Source organism: Dipodomys spectabilis, unplaced genomic scaffold (genome assembly GCF_019054845.1).
Source record: "Dipodomys spectabilis isolate Male_0828 unplaced genomic scaffold, ASM1905484v1 ptg000066l, whole genome shotgun sequence".
Lineage (NCBI taxonomy): Eukaryota > Metazoa > Chordata > Mammalia > Rodentia > Heteromyidae > Dipodomys > Dipodomys spectabilis.
Genome location: NW_024870743.1, coordinates 4,142,650 through 4,160,814, shown reverse-complemented (window position 1 = coordinate 4,160,814; position 18,165 = coordinate 4,142,650). Strand labels below are relative to the sequence as shown.

The 18,165-nt window shown below is 52.6% G+C and overlaps 1 protein-coding gene across 2 annotated transcripts in view; it reads right to left on the bottom strand.

Annotated features, from left to right (window-relative positions):
* Asap2 (ArfGAP with SH3 domain, ankyrin repeat and PH domain 2) overlaps positions 1-15,263 on the bottom strand; it is a 154,625-nt gene extending 139,362 nt beyond the window's left edge. For both annotated transcript variants that reach the window (XM_042680742.1, XM_042680743.1), the window contains exon 1: positions 15,103-15,263. In XM_042680742.1, the coding sequence (XP_042536676.1) occupies positions 15,103-15,228 (126 nt within the window). In that variant the 5' untranslated portion in view covers positions 15,229-15,263. The remainder of the gene's footprint in view (positions 1-15,102) is intronic.
* Positions 15,264-18,165: the final 2,902 nt, after the last annotated feature.

Below are 18,165 nucleotides of genomic sequence, written 5' to 3'. Positions count from 1 at the left end.
TGGTAGCATGTTAAGGGCTAGTAGGTTGATTATTTCCCATATGCAGAGTATAATGCTGTATTCCAGAAGTAGAATCTATCTACTGCTCCCCACACGCCGTTCCTTCCTCTGTAACCCCAATAAAGAGGATGCAGGCCCTAATTCAATGCACGAATCCAGACTCCCATTACCACTCCCCTCTGGTGGCCAATGTCTCCCACTGGTATACGGGGCACTGACCCTTCTGATGAAGCTGTCTCCTCCTCTCCACCTCTTAGGTCAAACCAGCTTCCTCTGCTCAGACCACCACTCCATCCCAAAGCCTGTAACAGTTCCCTGCAACCTCCTGAATCAATTCCCAATGGAAAGCTCAGCCCTCCACAATCCAACTCTGACCTACACTCTTATAACCTCACAAGGTAAAATCAGAGCCAAAGAGGCCAAGGCAAAAGTAGTTGTTTTCACCTAAGATAAACTTCCAAGGACAGAAAAACTGTTCCCATAGGTACAGTACCAGGTCCCTACAGTAAGGTGTTTAAAGGACCCTATGTGCCACATGGACTACTAGATACATGACCAAAAACCCTGGCTGGAGCTGGTACAGGTCTCCATTGACTTGAACTCTATATCCTAACCCAGGGATGGGATTCATTTTCCCCACAAATGTCCAGATAGCAAATAACTATCATAGGCTTTGTGGGCCATATACACCCCATCTCTGTTGCCTAGTCTTTGGATTCTTGTTTTGGAGTTTTCTCCACAATCCTTAAAAGCAGTGAACACTATATGTTTTTGCATACAAAATCAGGCTGCAGGCTGACCTCGGTGCTGACTGAACAAAAACTCATGTGAGTGACCCAACCTAATCTGCATTGCTCTGACTTACCTATCCCAACTCACACTAACCCGCCCCAGTCCTCCTGGGAGAAGACTCCTCCTCCACACACAAGGGAAGCCAGCACTCCAGCACAGAAGGGGTGCGTAGGGCCAGGTGGTCACCACCCTGTTCTATAGCTTTATGCTTCAGAACAGACATTCTAGGTCTGTCCCCTCATGGATAGATGGACAGAGGATGAATGGGTAATAGATCCAAAAAAAAAAAAAAGGCCACACAAAGCAAGTCAGAGAGTTAACTACTTCAGCAACGAAGTCCTGATGGGTTGGGGGGATGTTAGGGCAGGTTTGTAAAAGAGATAGATCGGTATCATTTCTAATGAAGAATTAGCTATTAGTTGGAATGCTTTTTTTTTTTTTTTGGCCATTCTGTGGCTTGAACTCAGGGCCTGGGCGCTGTCCCTGAGCTTCCTTTTGCTCAAGGCTAGTGCTCTACCACTTGAGCCACAGCGCCACTTCCGGTTTTTTCTGTGTATGTGATACTGAGGAATCGAACCCAGGGCTTCATGCATGGGAGGCAAGCACTCTACCACTAAGCCACATTTCCAGCCCAGTTGCAATGCTTTACAGAGCAGACATTTCAGTAATCCTTTTTTCTCCAAAATGTTTCAAAAGATGACATGACAACCTTAATTTTGCTGACCAAAATGAATTTGTTTCCAAATATACAGCAACCCTTTTATGGGCAAAGACACATATCAGAAAACCTGCCTGGCCCTTGGAAGTCAACGGACACCGTCAGAGAACCACGCAGTGTGCTCCACATTGGGCTGTGGAATTATTCTTGGTCCTTACCCTGGACAAACTCAGTCACACAGGCAGGCGGGGCATGTGACTGCAAAGGGGGGCACTTCGACTTGGAAATGCCACAACACCGTGGGCTGGCTGGGAGCCGCCACCCTGGCACAGCCATCCACAGGGGCGCTCTCTCCAGGCACACACCCCTAGGTCAAGGCTGTCTTCACATAAGACTGTGTGTTGTAGAGACAGATGTCTCAGTGATTCTGCCATGGCCCAAAGACATACTCAAAACCTCTGCTGAGCAAAGGTTACAGGAAGGAGTTGTTTTCTTAGTGAATTCAAGCTCAAAATTACACAGCAAAATTCAAAAGCTAGGGCTGGGAATGTGGCTCAGTGGTAGAGTGCTTGCCTAGCATGTCTGAAGCCCTGGGTTCCATTCCTCAGCACCACATACACAGAAAAAGCTGGAAGTAGCGTTGTGGCTCAAATGGTAGAGTGCTAGCCCTGAGCAGAAGAAGCTCAGAGCCAGCTCCCAGGCCCTGAGTTCAAGCCCCAGGACTGGCAAAAAAAAAAAAAAAAAAAGCTATTTTCATGGCTTTCCTTAGTGGATCACACATCACACACTTTCCAGCCCCTCAGGGCAGAGGGTCCTCCAGTCATTTCCTCCTGCTGTGTCTTAGTGAGACCTAGGGACTCCAGGAGTAGGAGCTGGTCCCACCCTTCAGAGCTGATCTAATTCTCTTCCACCCTTGCACTGGCCTCAGCTACAGAGCTGGGGCGCAGCGGTTCCTGCAGCACCGTGTGGTCATTTCTGGGAGCCTGAGGGTGACCAGCCTCTGGCCTACAGAGAAACAAAATGGGCTTTACAAAGAAGCCACCTTCCTCCCACATCCAGGGTCTTGTTCACTTCCTGCAGGCACGCTCCACGGCGGGCAGCTCAGCTCAGCTCACAGCACATTTTCCTTTGGAAAACAGTGGCACATTTCTGAAACACTCATTTGCTGACAGTGCTACTCCCTAATTCAACCCAAAATCTAGCAGACTGTCAAGCTAGACACTTAAAACACAGCAGCAGTTCATGGCGGTTTGGAGGCAGAAACAAAGCCCTGAATATGACAGATCAGGCCTTACTAACTTAGTGTACAGATGCATCACAGATCCAAGAAGGCTCATAAATTAAAAGAGCAATACAACAGGGTCCTTCCTATTAGTAACAACAGCTAAAGCCACTTTCTCATTGGATCAATCAAACTTCCTTTACCTTGTTCTGACCATAAAAAAGAAAACTATGTACTTTGAAAACTAAGCTCCTTCCAACATGGTTACCAAAGATAATAAATCATTTGATGAGATACAATAAGCCCAGTTCTGGAAAACTGAGAGAAAGCAGAGTGGTGGGAAACATTGCCAAAGCATCAGCTTACATGTGTGACTTGAGAGATATAGATGTCTGCCTGAAACCCCAAACTGCAGCTCCACTCCCGAGTACCCTCACAGAAACAACTTCTAAAAAGAAAACAGGGCCAGCACCAGTGGCTCACACCTGTAATCCTAGCTACTCAGGGGGCTAAGATCTAAGGGTCTTGGTTCAAAGCCAGTCAGGACAGGAAAATCTATGAGACTTTTTTGTTGGTGGTGGTGGTCATGGGACTGAACTCTGGACCTGGGTGCTGTCCCTCAGCTCTTCAGCTCAAGGCTAGCACTCTACCAGTTGAGCCACAGTGCCACTTCTGGCTTTTTCTGCTTATGTGGTGCTGAGGAATCGAACCCAGGGCCTCATGCATGCAAGGCAAGCACTCTACCACTGAGCCACCTTCCCAGCGCAGAGACTCTTATCTCTTATTAAATACCAAAAAAGCTGGAAGTGGAGCTGTGGCTCAAGTGACAGAGTACTAGCCTTGAGCAAAAAAAGTGCAAGAACAGGGCCTGGGCCCTGAGTTCAAGCCCCAGGACCAGCACACACACAAAAAAAGAAAAGAAACAGAAGCAGAGGGCCTGAAACAGAAAAAGGAGTCAAAGTCAACAGAAAATCCAACGGGGGAGACGAAGAAGAGCGGATGAGAAAGTCAGCCTGCAGCATAGCAAGCAGCCACAAGAGAAAGGAAGGCGGAGCCCGGGTCAGGAAGGGCAGGAGGAGGAGGAGGGGGAGGGGGCAGCACCTCCCTTCAGCACTGCCACGAGGCTTTCCCCTCGCACAAGCAGATCCAGGGGACTGCTCCACGCAGAACGCTCATGGCCCACGACAATCAAGACCTACAGTGTGGACAGCCTCACCACAGCAGGGAGACAGCTCACTCGTTCCCAGCAGAGAACAAGAGAACTCACAGTGCGGGGAAGAAACCGGGAATCTCAAATCTACACCTTTTGCCAAGATGAGCAGTTTGCTCATGGGGAACACATGGAGGACCCGCAGCTGGGCTGACGGCGGGTGGGGAGCAGCTGAATGTGGAGTCGAGGCGCTGAGGCCTAGCTCCCACTGAACTATGAACCTCCCCAGGGTTCCAAACCACCCCCCTCCCCGCCCTGCGCAGAGACCCCTCCACTAACTCCCGCCGCAGCCCACGACCAGGCAAGGCATGCCTTCTCGTCGTCTCTGTCCACACAGAACCCAAACAGGGAGTGAGGTGAGGGAAATGAAATGCAGCAGTGTACATCAAATGTAGTTGCTCTGTAATGAAGTCGGTCCCTCCGTGAAGTCTCTGAGCCACAGAGGACTGGCTCAAGTGGGGGGGCAGAGCCTTGCGAGCACAGGCCCTGAGCTCAGATCCAGCACCCAGAAAAAGAGTACCGAGTTCCAATCTGTGCACCACTGATCACTTAAAGATAACTAAGAACTGATCCAGCAGATAAGCAAGAAAAGTAAGTTAAAAAGAACAAAGCTAAGCTGGTGCTGGTGGCTCACACCTGTATTCCTAAGCTACTCAGGAGGCTGGAAGACAGCCTGGGCAGCAAAAAAAAAAAATCAGAACTGGAGCTATGGTTAACATGGTAGAGTGCTAACCTTGGGCAAAAGAGCTCAGGGACAGTGCCCAGGCCCTAAGTTCAAGCCCAGGGCTGCCTCCCACCACCAAAAATAATGAAGTAGAATCATGCTTCAACCTCAGCAAATGTTAAAGAGGCCAGACACAAAAGGCCACATCTTAAAACACAGTATGTGAAATATCCACAGTGGGTAAATCCATAAACACGGCAGGTCAGCGGTGGGAGGGGCGGGGAGAGGACAGAGTGGGAGTAATAGCTAATGAGTGTAGAGTTTCTTATTTGTGCTGAAAATGTTCTACAATTAAATGGTGGTGGTTGCTATACCACTGTGAATATATTAAAAATCACTGAGTTGAATTCTACTCAAGAAGCCAAAGAAATGCTTTGTTTTAAAAAATGTAATTCAAAATTCAACTTGAAGAAATGATTTAGTACCCACAGTACAATAAATTAGACATACTTGCTGACATCTGTTCCTATCATGTATTCCAGAGACGTGTGAGATAGCAGAACTGTGGAGTTTCCAGACGGGAAGGCCAGCCAGAGGCCACCTAGTCCACACCTTCGCTCCGGAGGCTGGACAGGCAGTGCCTGGCTCCAGGTCAGACACTAAGGTAGAGAATCAACCGGAACTGGAACCTAGATCCCTAATTCCTTAGCTGGAAGTCTCTCCACTCCACAGACAACTCCAAAGAGCAAATGTGAGATCGCTGGTTCCCTACAACAGCACATCTTCCAATGATGGGAACACTGACTCCCAAATCTAGGGAAAAGCTGTTAGAACCTTGATAGAACCGTCACACTTATCAGTCCACACATAAAAACTATGAGCAGTAACACAGAATACAGTTCAAGAGGGAATCAAGAAATCAAGATCTGAAAACAAAGACTGAAAACAAAACACAAAACAAACAACAACAATAAAAACAACAACATTAGGAGTTTGTCTCAAACTTAAGCCAGCATGTACCTAAGAGAATCCCAGCTCAGGACCAATGGACATAGTGACTCCAGGAATATTTAGGAGAAAATGGCTGCAAAGGGGGCAGATGGGTGAGGTAAACCTCACTTTGACTTCTAACTTCTTGAAAAACCACAAACGGTCAGGAAAAGTAAAGCAAGAATGACTATGGTGCAGGCCAGATGCAGATGGGTCATAACAGCTTAGCTATTCAGAAGGCTGAGATGTGAGAATCATGGTTCAAGCCAGCCTTGAGCAGAAAAGTCTGTGAGACTCTTATCTTCAACTAACTAGCAAATAAAGCTGGACTAGTGGCATGGCTCAAGTAGTAGAGTACCAGCCATGAACAAGAAAGCTGAGAGAAAATGTGAGGCCCTGACTGAGTTCAAGTCCCAATACTGTCTTGGGAAATGACTGTTGCAGATAGTAGCAAAGCCCTTAGAAAGGCTCAAAGGCTCGAGATGTCATCCTTTCTCTGCTTTTACAGCTGGCCAGTGGTGACATGCTCAGGCACAGCAGGGGGTCAGTAACAGATAAGAGACCCAAAGAAACAGAACAAAGACTTGAGAGTCTCCCTTCCTTTCCAAATCTCTCTGGAAGTCCCGTAAGTTGAAGCAGAGTGCTAACTCCTGGCCTGAGTCTGCCTAGACACGCAGAGCCACATCCATGAGTCACCCTCCGGGGCCACCTCGCCAAGCACAGATCTGCTGATGCAAAGCAACACTGCCTGTGAGTGCTTTACACATAGTCCCGCCAGGGCTGCGGAACCCTCCACCCCAAGGGAGCCAGATCAATCCTTTAACTCACTTACCGGCAGTTAAGACCACTTAATAAGCACCTCGGATGCTAAGTGCCCTAGGGGATAAGTGTCTGACGACCTGCAGCTAGGAAGTCACACCTCCTCTAACTCAGTAACAATGAGGACTAGTCAACAAACAATCACCAACCAGCACCCAGGACACCCACAAACCCACCTAAACCCATCCCAAGAGCCCTCCTTCACAGAAAACAGAGACCTTGGCAGGAGACTGACACGGGCATCAAAGGGCCAATCAGAAGGTCACAAAGGGCAGTACAGCTAATCTCCCCACAGTGTCTCCTGGCTCTAGGATGGGAACCTGACGTCATGTAACTCCTGCGAGCCTCAGTTTCCTTAACCTCAAAACAGAGAAAGGCCTACTACCTCCTAGGATTAAGAGGATAACCAACCTCAGACATAATACATTTCTTAACACAAAATTAAAGCCCAAAAAAATATCAGCCTCTGTCATTTCACTAAAAACATTAAATTCCAAACTGTGACTTCTTCTAAGAGGCTAGAGAAAGAGTCCCCAAGATCCTAACTAGACAGAATCCTAAAAGAAACGGGATCCGTCACTTCATCACCGAGCTGATCTTATTGACAAAGCAATCTCCAGTATCGAGTGGAAAGATGACATGACATCATTAATAACTGTTTGCAGGGCCCTTCTGCCAGTGCGTGAAAGACGCTAGCCCTTGCGGCCTAATCCCTCCCCAGGGCCGGGCATGCCCGCAGAGCAGAGAAGAAGGAGGAAAAGTCTTCTCCAGGACGCACAGAGGAGACAGGGAAGACGCACCCACTCAGGAAATGCAGGAGATACCAACTCAACAAAATCAACCACTGGAAGAGCCAGCACTGGTGCCAGCCCCAAAAACAAAGGCCTTCCCAGGCACAGGGTCTGCTGTGCAGAAAGACAAGACTGGTGTCAAAACACTTGATCTGAACCGTGGCGTGGCCCCCTCACATCCCATCCCTGGGAACTTGGTAAAGTTGCCCAACTTCTCCAGACCTTGTCGGGTTTTTGTAGTAAATAAACCGACTTTAATGAACACATTGAAGGCCTGGAACATAATAAAAGCCCAGTGATGCTGGGTGCTGGTGGTTTGCACTTGTAATCCTAGCTCCTCAGGAGGCTGAGATCTGGGGATTGTGGTTCAAAGCCAGCCCAAATGTCCATGAGACACTTATCTACCAAAAAGCTGGAAGCAGAGCTATGGCTCAAATTTTTAGAGTGCTAGCCTTGAGCACAGAAACTCAGGGACAGTGTCCAGGTCCTGATTTCAAGCCCCAGGTCTAGAACCAAACAAAAAAAAAAAAATTTTTTTAAAGACCAATAAAGACAAAGGGGGAAAAGATCAGTATGGACTGGTATCCATGTCAACCATGCTCTGCTGTTCCAAACACATCCATACAGCAGAGCAGCTCCCATCTACGACCTCATACACAACCTCACCATAAACAATGCGCCTTCCAGGGACCCTCACTACCCTGGGAGCAGGTGCCTGCAAGTCTACCTTCATTTCACACGGGAGCATGGCCTACATCAAGGACAGCATAGGACAGGCTAGACAAACAAGATAGCAAACAGAAGAGCTGCCCTGCAGTGGCCACCTGATGCTGGTCCTCATTACAGGATGAGTGAGAGTGAATTTGCATGTCTGCTGAACTCTAAAACGAGTGTATGGTAGCAAGCGTATAGACTAGCCCACAAGGCCAGGGAAGCTGCCAAGGCTGACCCTGAAGTCAGACAGGGGCCTAAACAGCTTCCCAGCCCCTAGAGCTCCCCGCACACTTGTAGCGTCTCATAAGACTATCGCTGGCTCTAATGGTCTCCCCAAGACCATTAGGACCAAATCAGGACAAGGACAGAATGAAGTTTTAACCGCACTGCTGAACAATCCCTCCACAAGACAACTCAAATAACCTTACCACCAAGCCTGGAATTCTGAGCCTATACCCAAGAGGGTTCACAAACTTGGATGGAAGAAAAGATGTACATCTGCCTGCATTTCATTAGTGCCTAAATGAAATTCAACACTTTCTGCAATTAAGAGAGAGAGTGACACACCATGATGGCGTTGGCAATTCCTGGGACTCCAATAAAAGATAGAGTAACGTCCCTTTGTAGTTACCAGAAAGGTCTCACAGCGTTGTTTCTAAAGTACTCCACAACTGCGGTATTTACTAAACTAATCTCCATATTAGTAAAGAACCACATTTTAGCATGGCATAAATTCTGAAAATTTTAGAAACCTGGCTTCAACATAATTGGTTTCCTTTGAAACCTTAAGTATTTTATCATTAAAAGATCTTTTTGTGTTGTAGTTGTTCAGTAATGGGGCTTGAACTCTGGGCCTGGGCACTGTCCCTCAGCTCTTCAGCTCAAGGTGAGCACTCTACCACAGCGCCACTTCCAGTTTTCTGGTGGTTTATTGGAGATAAGAGTCTCACGGACTTTCCTGCCCAGCAGGCTGGCTTTGAACCGTGATCCTCAGATCTCAGCCTCCTGAGTAACTAGGATTACAGGCATGAGCCACTAATGCCCAGCCTAAAACATCTTTTTTGAGCAGAACATGGTGATCCATACCAGTAATCCCTGAAACTCAGGAGGCTGAGGTATGAGGATCGTGAGTTTGAGGACAGCCTAGGCAACACAGCCCAGTTCAATCCTCACCCACCACCTCTGCCAAAAAAAGACCTTTCTGAAATCAGCTACACCACATGTTCACCAGAGTGCCACCTACTATCACCTGCTCAGAAACAGAGGACGCTGCCAGCCATCTTCTGCCCAGTGCCCGAAGCCGGCCTCAGTCCCTCCTGGCTCAGTGTGTGCAGCAGGATGTAATAAGGAGTTACTCGCCAGCCATGCTGCGCAACACACAGGTGTGCAGCACAGACAGCGGCAGCGGCACCACAGGGCCATGCAAGGCCCACTCCTTCAGGGCAGAGGCCACACGCCACCAGCACAGCCACAGCCACATGCCAACAGACCGCCACCACTCTCTCATGCCAGCCACACTGTCATCCTCCACCCGCCAACCCCACTGGTCCCCTCTTTTCTCCCAAGCTCTGCTCATCTAGTTTCCCTGGAGCCACCACCTAGAAAAGGAACATATGAATCAGCTACCTCACTCCCGGCTCAAAGCCCTCCAACAGCTTCCCTCATACCACAACAGAACCCAGACTCTGCCCCCCCCCCCCCAAGGCAGGCAAAGCCCTAAGTGCCAGCGCCTCTCTCTGGCCTGGGACACAGGTCTTTTTTCTGTCCCCACAAGCTCTGAGTCTGCTTGCTCCCATCTTAGGCCTGTTCCCACATTTCTCCAGCCACACATCTTCCAGGCTGGTGTCCTGGGCCCTGCGGCCCTTGTCAGAACTTCAGTTTCCTGCCCATCAGCTCTGATCACTAGCTGGCCTCACTTTACGTAAGCACCTGTTTATCAGTCCTTATCAACCCTATTTGGGAGGAGCCCAAGAATGTGGACGCCTCCAGGCCTCACCCTAACAATCAGATCAGAATTACAGGGAGTGGGGCCAAGCAACTGTACTCTATAAAGGCCCCAGGCAACTCTGAAGTGCAGTCCCAGCTCACACTCTGTGACAGCGTCTCTCAAGGGCTGGTGCACTGCACAGGCCGGTTCAAACATAGCAGTGCACAGGCAGGTTAAAACATAGCATCATACTCAGCACGTCTAGTGTGGGGCCTGAGGCTTGGCATTGGCTGATGGGGTTCATAAACCATCTTGGAGTTACAAAGGTCTATAGCTGCCCAGTCCAATGGAACTGCCTTCAATGATGGAAATGTTCTAACTCTTCCCCCATTCAAACAGGGCAGTGGTGGCTCTCGCCTATAATCCTAGCTACTCAGGAGGCTGAGATCTGAGGAGCATGGTTTGAATCCAGCCCCAGCAGAAAAGTGTCCGTGAGACTCTTATCTCCAATAAACTACTCAAAAAGCCAGCAGTGGCTTTGACTCAAGTGGTAGAGCGCTAGTCTTGCGCACAAAGAGGCTCAGGGATAGCACCCAGGGCCTAAGTTCAAGCCCCAAGACCAGCAAAAATAAAAATAAAAAGAATTGTCACCATCTAATACAGTCATCATTCATCACATGTGGCTGCTGAACATTTGAGACAGGCCAGAGTGGCCCAGGAGCCATGGGTAGTTGCACCAGCACCTAGCCAGCAGTGTGGGAGGCTGACAGCAGGCAGGGCAGGATCAGCCTGCGGATGTCTGTTTCTACCCCTAGACAACAGTAGGTTCTTTCACTGAGACAATGTATTTCCTCTTGGTGGTGTTCTTTTTTTTTTTTGTCAGTCATGGGGCTTGAACTCTGGGCCTGGGTGCTGTCCCTCCGCTCTTCAACACAAGGCAAGCTCTCTACCATTGGAGACACAGTGCCATTTCTGGTTTTCTCCTAGTTCAGAGTCTCACGGACTTTCCTACCAGGGCTTTGAACCAAGATCCTCAGATCTCAGCCTCCTCACTAGCTAGGATTACATGCTTGAGCCACCGGCACCAGGCTCCTGGCACCAGGCTCTTCTCGGTGTTCTAATCCCTTCAACTAACAGAGCAAAGCAGGTTTCCATTCAGCTGAATGAAGGGCAGGACCTAGAACCTGGAACTTTTACCTGACCTTAAGAGAAAAGCTAAAGAAGACAAGTTCTCCCCTGACTCAAAATGTCCCAAATTCAGACTTCAGAACAGCACAAAAAGATGGCCCTGTTTGACCCCTAAAAGCTCACTTCCAAGAACATGAATGCATTGGGCAAGAAGGGTGTCTGTCCTCCTGACCACAGATCCAAAAATCTGTGAGTCTGGAATTTGGAGAAGCTGCTTTGCAAACAAGTCACCAAGAGCTAGGGCTCAGAACCACAAGGTTGTGGAAAATGCACAAGGCCTGGCTCCCACTACAACTGCTGGGCAGGATCTGACCCCACAGACAACAAAGCCCACGGGAATCGGCCTGGCCCAGATGTTTGCTTTCCTGCTGCAGCTAGCACACTGGGCTAGAATAGCAGAGAGATTGCCACAGTAACCAAGGATAACACAGGAGAGAATTAAGGCTCCGGAAGGAAGTAGATTAAATTTTAATACTTAGGAGTCAACATCAAATTTATTTTTAAAACTACATCAATACCAAATAAGCAAAGCTGACTGGATGGTGCTATTAAAGGGAGCATAACTAAAATCACCAACATTCTAAGTCTGTATACAATTTTTTTCCTATTTTAGAATATTTAGAATATTCAGAAGTGCCTAGAGGTTCAAAGAAGACAAATAACAACAACAATAATAATAATAACAACAACAAAAGGCTCACTTTAGCCAAGCAGTGGTGGCTCACACCTGTAATCCTAACTACTCAGGAGGCTGAGATCTGAAGATCACTGGTCAAAGCTAGCCACTACCAAAAAGTCCATGAGACTCTTATCTCCAATAAGCCACCAGAAAGTGGAAGTTGGTGGTGTGGGTTAGAGCATTAGCCTTGAGCCAAAGAGCTCAGTGACAGCACCCCAGGCCCTGAGTTCAAGCCCCACAACTGACCAAAAAAAAAAAAAAAAAAAAAGCTCACTTTTCAGATTTATGCCACAACTACTTATTTTCTCTTTGCTAACTTTGCTAAAACTATGCAAAAATAATTACTCCATCCAAAGAGAAAGTAATCACCAAGTGAAAATTTTAAAACACAGCTATGATTCTTGCTTGCTGCCAAGACAGCAAACTGGTTAAATGGTATGCACGGGGAGACATACGGGAACTTCTTGTGTACAACGCTCCTTCAACCGTTCATCCAGGTGCCCTGCCTTCTCCCCCATGGAAATCGTAACTATGATAGAATCTGGTAAGCAGTTAGCATTTGACAAACCAGTTGTCTGCTCCAGCCTGTGCTGGGCACCCTGCCACAATCCTCACAAATAAGATAGACGGTGTAAACCTAAGAAAATGAGAAAATGTTAGGGATCTCCACCAAGTTCACGCAAGTGGTAAAGATAGAGCCTGAACCTGAACCTGCCTGGCAAAGGAGTCACACAAAATACATCTTTGTTAAAAGTTGAGAGGATGGGGGGGGGGGGGGGGGAGGAGAATGGGACGGGGAAACAAAGGAGGAGGCTACAATGCTTGATAAGAAATACTCATTACCTTGTCCATGTAATTGTAACACCTCTGTACAGTATTTTCACAATAAAAAAAAAAAGTTGAGAGGAAACAGCAGTTTCTGAAAACAGCATGAAGCCAAGTTCAAATTCCACTTTACTAGCTCCACAGCCTTGAGAAACATATTTAACCTCTCCCAGCATCTACTTCCTCATCTCCCAATCAGGGAAAGAATTAGAGATAACAGATGTAAGGTTTGTAGTTCAGGGCAAGCACCAAGTAGCTACTAATATTTTAGCTACAGGCATGCAAATCAAAAAAGCAACATTTCATTTGGAAAATGGCTATTGGCAGACATAACCTCCATTAGAAATCAAGTTTCACCAAGGTTAATCTGTTTAAAATTACTGCATACCTCATTCAAGTATAGGACTACAGGCTTACAAATTTTAAATTATTTTATTTGTTAGGTGTGTAGCTTTTATGTTCCATTACTCTCAAGTCTCATCCTCACATACAAAGTAGACGCTTGCTTAAAACCAAAATATTGTGGGCCTTTGTAATTATACCAGGCACAGAACAAGTTTTGGTACTGGAACTGAACATTAAATACTCTGGGAGGGACACATTAATTAAAGCAATCCATGCTGACTTCTCTCTGAAAGTAAACAACTTTCAAATTAGTTATAATCCCAACTTCTCATATACTGTCATCATAACATGTGTACTGGATTTACTTAAAGTGAGATAACCCTGCAATGATTTTAATTTTTCCACTTTCGAGACTTGAATCCACTCTCCACCAAGAGGTAACTTGAAGCAAGCTTGCAATTTAACGAAATGACCAAATCCAGTCTCCCTTTAATCTGCTCAGTAACTGAACTCTAGAGTAATCTCCCCCACAGCATACAAAAGCAGCTTTGGATTTATCCACTGAAAACCAAAATTAATCAGAGACCATGCCAACTTTAATAACAACTCCTATTTGCCTGGCTCTCCAACATCTGCCAGTGTTAACAATATTTAACTGACAAACTACAGTGTGAAAATGCAACAGAACTTTAAATATGATCAAGCTTTTTAAAGGCATCTGTGCACAGGGCCTCCCTTCCCTCAGCAATACTGAGCTATCGTTTTTTTTTTTTTTTATGGCAACCATTTCTATAAGCACTACTGATGATGTATTTTTAAAACACTGAATATTTTCCTATTGCTTTTCAACTGGTACTTGTAAAAAAAAAAAAAAAATGACAGACAAAAAGAAAATTCCATCCCCACCTGCCCCGACTGAAGGCATCATTTTTAAGCCTTCCTGATAAAAGTAGAATGCAGGGCTCTCCCGTGGACCACGGGACTCTCCAAAAGGATGACTGGAAGCTCTCTTCTGCCAAAAACAGGGAGGGGAGGGGAGGGGAAGGGAGGGGAAGGGGGACAGAGGAAGGGAGGGGAAGGGAGGGGAGGGCAGAGGAGGGAAGGGGAGGGAAGGGGAAGGGAAGGCAGGAGAGGACAGGGGAAGGAAAGACAGGGGAGGGCAGGGGAAGGGAGGGCAGGGGAGGGCAAGGGAAGGGAAGGGAGGGGAGGGCAGGGGAAGGGAAGGCAGGAGAGGGCAGGGGAAGGAAAGACAGGGGAGGACAGGGGAAGGGAGGGCAGGGGAGGGCAGGGCAGGGCTGGCTGCGCCGCGCCTGGGAACACTGCGGCGGCCGTCCCGCACTCAGCTCAGCGCAGGCTGCGTTCAATAAAGCAGCCGCCGAGGAACCGCACTGCGCGTCGCCGGAGCGGGTCCCGCGCCGCGGCTTTGTTCCAGGGCGGGATGTCCGCCGTCGGCGCTCGGCCGCGCTCCCCGCCGCCGCGCGCCCCGGCCCGGCGTCCTCCGAAATCACCCGCCCTGCCACGGCGGGAACCGCGCGCGGCACCGCGGCCCAGAGCCCGGTCGCCGCCGCGTGGGTGCGGGACCCCCCGGCGCGGGGGCGATGCGCCTTTGGCCTCACAGGTGCCGAGGGCGAGGGCGAGGGGTGCGGCTGGGGACGACCGCAGCCGGCCGCCGCGGGCCCCGGACCCGGGCCGGCCCTCCCGGCCCTCCGTGCGGCGGTGACCGCGCTCTCCCGGCCCGGGGCCCCGCAGGCTCTGCGGTGGGGACGCGGGGACCCGGGGAGCGGCCGCCGAGGGCCCCCATCCCCGCCGCGACTCCCCCCCGCCCCTGGCACCGCCTTCGAGGGCGGTCGGGGTCCCCGCGACGGCTGGGCGCTGCGGGGGCACCGGGGCACACAGCCGCCCCCCCCCCATTCACTTTCGGGACAAGTTGGCGAGGTCCGCCCGGGGTCCGCCGCCCCGGCCCGGGGGCGCGGGGGGTCCCGGCTCGCCGCGGCGCCGCCACTGAGGCCGACGTTGGCCGCGCCGGGGGCGGGGGGCCCGCGGGAGCGGGCGGGGGTGCCGAGGGCGGGGACGGGGTCCCCGAAAGGCCCCAGGGGGCCGTCCAGCCGCGGCCCGAGCCACCTCCACGGGAACAAAGGGCTCCGCTTGCGGCAGGGCCGGCCGGCCGCGGCCGCCCTGGGCGACGGGAAAGTTTCCCCGGGATGCGGGCGGCGGGGCCGGGCGCCGGGCTCCCCGCGGCCCCCGCGGCCGGAGCCGCCCCGCCGAGGCCGCCGCTCACCTCCTCGATGGCCGCCACCGTGTTGCGGCACTGGGCCGTGCGGGTGGTGAAGCTGGAGGCCGTGGGCGCCTTGTAGTCCTCATGGGTCTCGGCCACGAATTCCGACACGGAGATCTGGTCCGGCATCGCCGCGGCGCGCGCGGGCACCGGGGAGCCGCCGCCGCCGCCGCTCCGGCCCGCGGACAAAGGGGAGCGCGGGGCGCGGGAGCCGCCGCAGGGCGCGGGCCGGCCGCTGCGGGGCCGCCGGCGGGAGCAGGGCGCGCGCAGCCCCGCAGCTCCGCCCGCCGTCCGCCCGCCCGCGCGCCGAGGGCCGCCGCTACCGCCGCCGCCGCCGCCGCCGCCGCGTCCCCGCCGAGGGAGCCCCGAGGACGGCGCGCAGAGCCGGCGGGAACTGCCCGCCACCCAGCCGCGGGCCCGGACGCCTCCCGCGGAGAGGGGCGGGGCCGGGCCGGGGGTGGGGGGGCGGTGGCCGGGCGCGGGGCGGGGCGGCGCGGGCCGGGGCGGGGCGGCGCGGGCCGGGGCGGGGCGGCGCGGGCCGGGGCGGGGCGCGGGGCGGGCCGCCAATCGGCGCGCTCGCCGCCGCCGAGCCGCGGGGAAGCGGAGCCGGGCCTGCAGGAAGGAAGGCGGCGCGCGCCCCGGCCCGCCCCGCCGCTCCCGGCCGCCGCGCGCCGCATTGTCTCCGCGTGCCGGGCGCGCAGCCGGGTTCAGGGTTCGAGGGCGCCCCCCGCACCTCTGCTCACGCCAGGCCCGGCCGAGGCCCGGCGCCTGCCGGCGTCCGCGCGGCCGCGAGCCGGGGCACGGGACTCGGTCCCGAGCCTCCTGACCTCGGCGTGCCGACGCCGTCCCGACAAGGGCACGGCACCCCGAGTCCCACCCAGGCCTTGGGGAGCGGGGCCGGGCCTGGGGACCCCGGACGGCGCGGCCCGCCTCCGGCTCCCCGCTCGGGAAGGACCCGTCCTGCGCGGGATGGAGCTCGCAGTGTCCGCACGGGGACTGGGGGGGGGGGGGCGGGGATCCCCGCACAGCGCCGGGGGGGGGAGTCCTGCGAAGGACTCCGGAGGACGGCACAGGGACCGGGGGTGCGGGGACTCACGCACGGCCCCGGGCGGGGGAATAGGGTTTGGGGGCGGGGACCCTCTGCACGGCCCCCGAGGGGATGGGGACGGGACCCCCCCGCACGACCCCCGGGGGGGGATGGGACAGGGACCCACGCACGGCCCCGGGGGGATCCACGCAGGACCCCGGAGATCGGGGACAGCGACGGGGGTGCGGGGACCCCCGCGGTGCCCGCGCTCGGCCGGCGCCCAGCCGGGTCTCCCCGGGTTGCGCGGACGGTGCTGGGCGGGGCGGGCTGCGTTTATCGCACTGTGGTCAAGGTGGTGGCCGCGGGGTCGCGGTCACGCCCGTCGGGTGAGGCCCTTGCTTGGGCCGCGCCCCCTTCTCTCGCCCCGTCCCCGGTGGGGCGGCGCCGGCCCCCGGAGGAGTCCGGGAGCCCGGCCCTCGCCGTCCGCCGCGCCCGCCGCCCGGGGTCCGCCCCACCCGGCCCCGCCGAGTCCGACCACTGCAGGTTTCCATTTGCAGCTGCGAAGGAATTCTCGCAGCTGCGTCTAGAAAACTCCAGAAGCTCTGATGACACGTGTCAAATAAAAACGGACGGCATCACGCACCCCGGGCCCCGCTGCCAGCCGGAACCCCGGGAGGAAGTGCGGGGGACGCCGGGCTGTGACAGGCCGCCTGCCCAGGCCCCGCGTGGGGACGGCCCCGTGAGGCGGCGGGGCTCAGGCCGCACGTCCGGCTCCGTCGGGCTTCTGCTCCGCTGCTGAGAGCACTGTGCGCTGTGTGAGATAGCCGCGCTGAGGGCAGCTCTGGCCGGGCAGCAGACAGCAGTCCAGAAGCTGTACCCATCCCTGCCTCTTCTACCCTAGATGGGTTTTATTACCACTGTGCTTTTCTGTCCGTGGGGCTGTCCTCTAGCTACTTAATAGACACAAAGGATAATGGGAGCCTGTGTGCGTTCCATTACGCCGCACGCCTTCTCGTGCACAAGGCAGCCCCTGTTCCCTTCCAACGCGTTCTCCAGCCGTAGTCTTGTTGTTGCTGTTGTTTGGGGTTGGAGACTCGACTGGGTGACTTTTCAAGTCTTGACTTTTGGACAGCTGATCTCCAGGAGGCTGGGAGAGACTAAAGAGAAAACAGTGTTTTCTCCTTGGCACAGAATGAAACCTTAACTGGATCAGAACTTCCCACACCAACAAAGTTAAGCTCCCTTCCTGAACTGCCTTTGTGCTTGTGTTCTTACTTCTTGTGCACTTTTTTTGGGGGGGGGGTGGGGGGGGCTGGTCGTGGGGCTTGAACTCTGGGCCTGGGCGCTGTCCCTGAGCTCTTTTGCTCAAGGATAGTACTCTACCACAATGAGCCACAGCACCACTTCCGGTTTTCTGGTGGTTTATTGGAGATAAGAGTCTCATGAATTTTCTTGCCTGGGCTGGCTTTGCACCACGATCCTGAGATCTGAGCCTCCTGAGTAGCTAGGATTACAGACATGAGCCACCAGACACCATCAAATTTCAAAGCTGCATTTCATGGGACCAAATGAGTAGTGACCAAGTCCACTGGTGGACGTCTGATTGATTTAGATTGATGGATGCTAAAGCAATATGTTCCTACAGCTAAAGCAAGACCAGAGCCAAATGGAGGGGAACACAAGAATGAGTAGCTTTGGACAAATAAAGTTTAACATGAGTCAAGAAATCATTGTACACAGAACCGTCTTAATGTAGGAAACAAGAGGACCTATTCATTACATTCCTGTCTTCCCTTACACGGAATATTTTAAAGGCCCTGAAAGCCAGATTTTAAAAATAACTCTCTGTGATAAAATTGACCTGAAATGAACTGGCACGAGGCTGTGCGTGAGGTTATTTATCCCATTCTATGTGAATATTCATGTTTTGCTGCAAAATATAAATGTGCTTGATTGTGGAGTATATGTGGAGACCCACTGGGGAATGAGTCCAGATATATTCTATGCTTGGATACATTCTGAATTTACACATTTCTGAT